The following is a 3,443-nucleotide window of genomic DNA, read 5'->3' as shown; positions in this document are numbered from 1 at the left end:
AAATCACCAAAAGTACGACGCTCACCAATTTTTTTACCAATAATCCTATGTAACCATCATTCTCATTTATTGGGAGTTATCATTCTCAGACATCGTAACTCTGTCAATACAGCTTTTCAAGAAGCATTTTTAGAATTTTTCAACTGCGGTCTATATAAATTGTTATGAGAAACATTGATTTAATTAATCATGTGAGATTCATCCACAATGTTGTGTTAAGTTAATTTGAAGAAATTTGAAGAAAATACGTCTTTCTTATAAAGGGCGGCAAGATGCATTTACGCACAGATATGAGCTTAGAAAGCTAAGCCCATCATATGTGGGGGGACAGTTTATCCCTGAGTTGAGAGTTTGGCATTGTCGTGCGTCTTCGTGCATACCCACTAAACTGCCTAGTGTTCGCCAAGAGTATCTTTATATATACAAATAAATAATAGCCTGGATATATGTATCGGTTTTATAAATTTATCGTGCATTAGAAGTGAAAGGATTAATCGTATAGAATTAATTCGTATCTCTATCGCATTTTGTACATCTATGGTGAGCAAAATTAATATGATATGAGAATAAAGCCCAAAAGCATCTAATTCCCGTGGTGTAAATGACGGATAATTGCTTTTTTGTGCAATGGAGAATTTATCAAGTTTTTCAAACTGAAATTGAATTGGGCATGTCTCAGGCGATTTGAGACAGATTCCTACATATGAGTATCAATCAGTATCTGGTTCAATATTTTTGTTTTCAGATTCGTCTAGCGTTGCTGTTAGCTGCAATCATGTTGCCAGCATTGGTTGTTGGTACCTCGTGTAAAGCACAGGCTGGGGCTACAGTTAAGGACCCCCCTCCCCACGGCCAGTAGCGCACCTCCACCCGCTGCCATCACTATCATTCAAAATACACCATTCACAATATCACTCTTCATAGAACACATTACAAATGAATTGAATTATCAATAAGGAAAACACATATTATAGAGTTTAATGGAATAATAAAAATTTAATGAAACAAAGTAATAGTTGTTATTACTATATTAAATAAAAAACAGTAGAATCTCGATGTAACAAACCTCGATAATGAAGTACCTTGTTATAACACATTTATTTCGAGTAATTCTTGAAAGTACACATGTGTGAGTGATGAATGCACAAGTAAGGATGGTTACATACAGAGAGCAGCCTGGTAATGGCAACACAACACTAACTTCATCAGTTCTCTCGCAATCAGTGGAATCTGTTGTTCATAGTAAGGTGATAGCAACGCCACTAGAAAATTACGTTAAGCTGCTCCAGTTTCTGTTGAGTTGCTATCACCAGTTGTTTTTCTGTATGTGAGCAGCCTAAAGCCTAACAATGTTGTAGTTATAATAATAATTATTATACTGATAATTCATGTAGAATCTACACCACTTGAGCAATAATGAACGTATAAATAACAGCTCATAAGTTGCATCGATGGTTCTCAACCAAATGACAACAACGTTATATTCTGAATGAAATGAGTTCATACTTTTGAACGTTCAGTCGACCAAAGTGCTTTTTTATCACACAAGCTCATATAACTGGATATATTCAATCTGTATCAGCCAAATTTAACGTATTTTAAGAAAACTGTACAGTTGATATTAGCAATCCAAGATTGGAATCAGTTACCTTCGTACATCTAAACCAGAGTATGCAAAAATATATGAATATTCTACCCAAAAAGTATAGAGCACAGGAAAAATCTCAAATTCAAAGTGAGACGTCTTGAGTTGTTCTCTTTTAAAGCAACCCCAACGCCACCGCAGTCAGCATTCAATAGATCTATTTTTATTTTGAAATTTGAATGTTGATTATTGTAATATGGATACTCACTGGTGCTACATAGATTTTGCAGTGTCTGAAGTGTGTAGTAGCAGATGCGGTATCTCATTTTTCCGTCGAATCTTTCCCATCTCTCGAAAACTCGCAGCACTTGCTGTCCAAGACCAACTTTTACCATTCTAGCGCAAAACCTATCTGTAAGTGTAATACAGTGTAAATTCAACTTTTCAAAGAATAAGAATGAAATTATAATTTTCATTATATTAAAAGATTACCGTTATAATAAACATTGTATACGTTTTTTCATAATTTGTGGATTGATGAAGGGTGAAATATCCATATCATCATTTTCACTTCTTTTGACAAAAATTTATAATTTCCGACTCTTTTTATAAATGTATTTTACGTCACAGATACTTCTTTATTAAACTAACATACGAAAGTATTGGATATGAAGTGCATAATCAAATTATACACATTTACATAAAAAAATAAAAAATTTTATTTCATATCACTTGAATTTATCTGACAAGTGACAATCCAATTAGTTATAAACATTCATTCAGTATTTATTCTACTGTACTTCGGAACGTTTTATTCTTAAAATAAATTATTGATTGGCCACTTACTTTGATTCAAAAACCACTCAAGTTCTATGTTATATATTAGAATGGATACGGAATCATTACACGCTATTTGAATAAATAATTGGCATTGACAACTACAATATTGATATTTGCAACGTTGCCTTCACTTCTATACCGAAAGTGATTGCACGCTTGGATTTATTATAATTTGAGAATCAAAGAGAATAAATCGGAGTTGAGTTGTGAAGGTTAATTAAACCTAATTAATTAATAATCATTAATTAATAATTATTAATTATTAATTATACTTAGTCTTATACTTACTACTCTATTTCAACCAATCATTCTAGAAAACGCAAATCTATTGATTTATTTTCTAGTGATGCTTGATACTTACTGCTTCTGCTTAGGTAGCAGATGACTGTTAGAAGTAGTTTGAGCTTTGTGTTTGGTGAATATCCATTAGCAATCATGGTTTTATCCAATGTGGTGCAAATTCCATCTTTTACAAGAACGTGTGTAGTTGTGGCTGCAATAAGGAAAAAGTATTGACATTCAATTAAATTTGATCAAAATGTTCAAATTACAGTGTTAAATAATAAGAGTCACTCAATGAGGATGGGTTTTATCACAGAAGTACTGAATACTAGTGATTGTGGATAGAAGTAATAATAGTATTACTGTAGTGAATAGTACAGTAAAAATGATAATAATCTTCCGCTTATTGAAGTGGTTAATTAATTTATTCACTTAAAGTGCTATAAAACGCATTGACTGAATAAAAAAATATATTTGCAAACTCGTTTGTGATTCAGCTCGATTGACACTACAATTAGTGCTATAGCGAGGTTCTCGTTATAATGGGAGTAGAGAAAGATGGGAGATCAACATTGCAGATCCTCTGTCTTGTCAATGCCTTCTATTACAATAGCTGATACAGGTTTATTGATCCTATTATATTAAGCGAGCAATTTATTTATTTTTATATCTGGTTGTTTATATTTATATCTGGTTATTTATGTTCAACGGATCTCGAAAACGGCTCTAAGGATTT

General features: G+C 32.5%; 1 protein-coding gene across 1 annotated transcript; it reads right to left on the bottom strand.

Annotated features, from left to right (window-relative positions):
• Positions 1 to 1,692: 1,692 nt before the first annotated feature.
• Positions 1,693 to 3,055, bottom strand: LOC120349653. Its single transcript, XM_039420134.1, has 2 exons — positions 2,787 to 3,055; positions 1,693 to 1,997 (listed from the first exon to the last, which is right to left on the bottom strand). The coding sequence occupies exons 1-2, from the start codon at positions 2,860 to 2,862 to the stop codon at positions 1,693 to 1,695; spliced, it is 381 nt and encodes a 126-aa protein (XP_039276068.1). The 5' UTR covers positions 2,863 to 3,055.
• Between the last annotated feature and the right edge of the window lie 388 nt (positions 3,056 to 3,443).

This window comes from Nilaparvata lugens, chromosome 2 (genome assembly GCF_014356525.2).
Source record: "Nilaparvata lugens isolate BPH chromosome 2, ASM1435652v1, whole genome shotgun sequence".
Lineage (NCBI taxonomy): Eukaryota > Metazoa > Arthropoda > Insecta > Hemiptera > Delphacidae > Nilaparvata > Nilaparvata lugens.
Note: the sequence above shows the minus strand (reverse complement) of the source record. Positions and strands in the feature narration are given on the sequence as shown.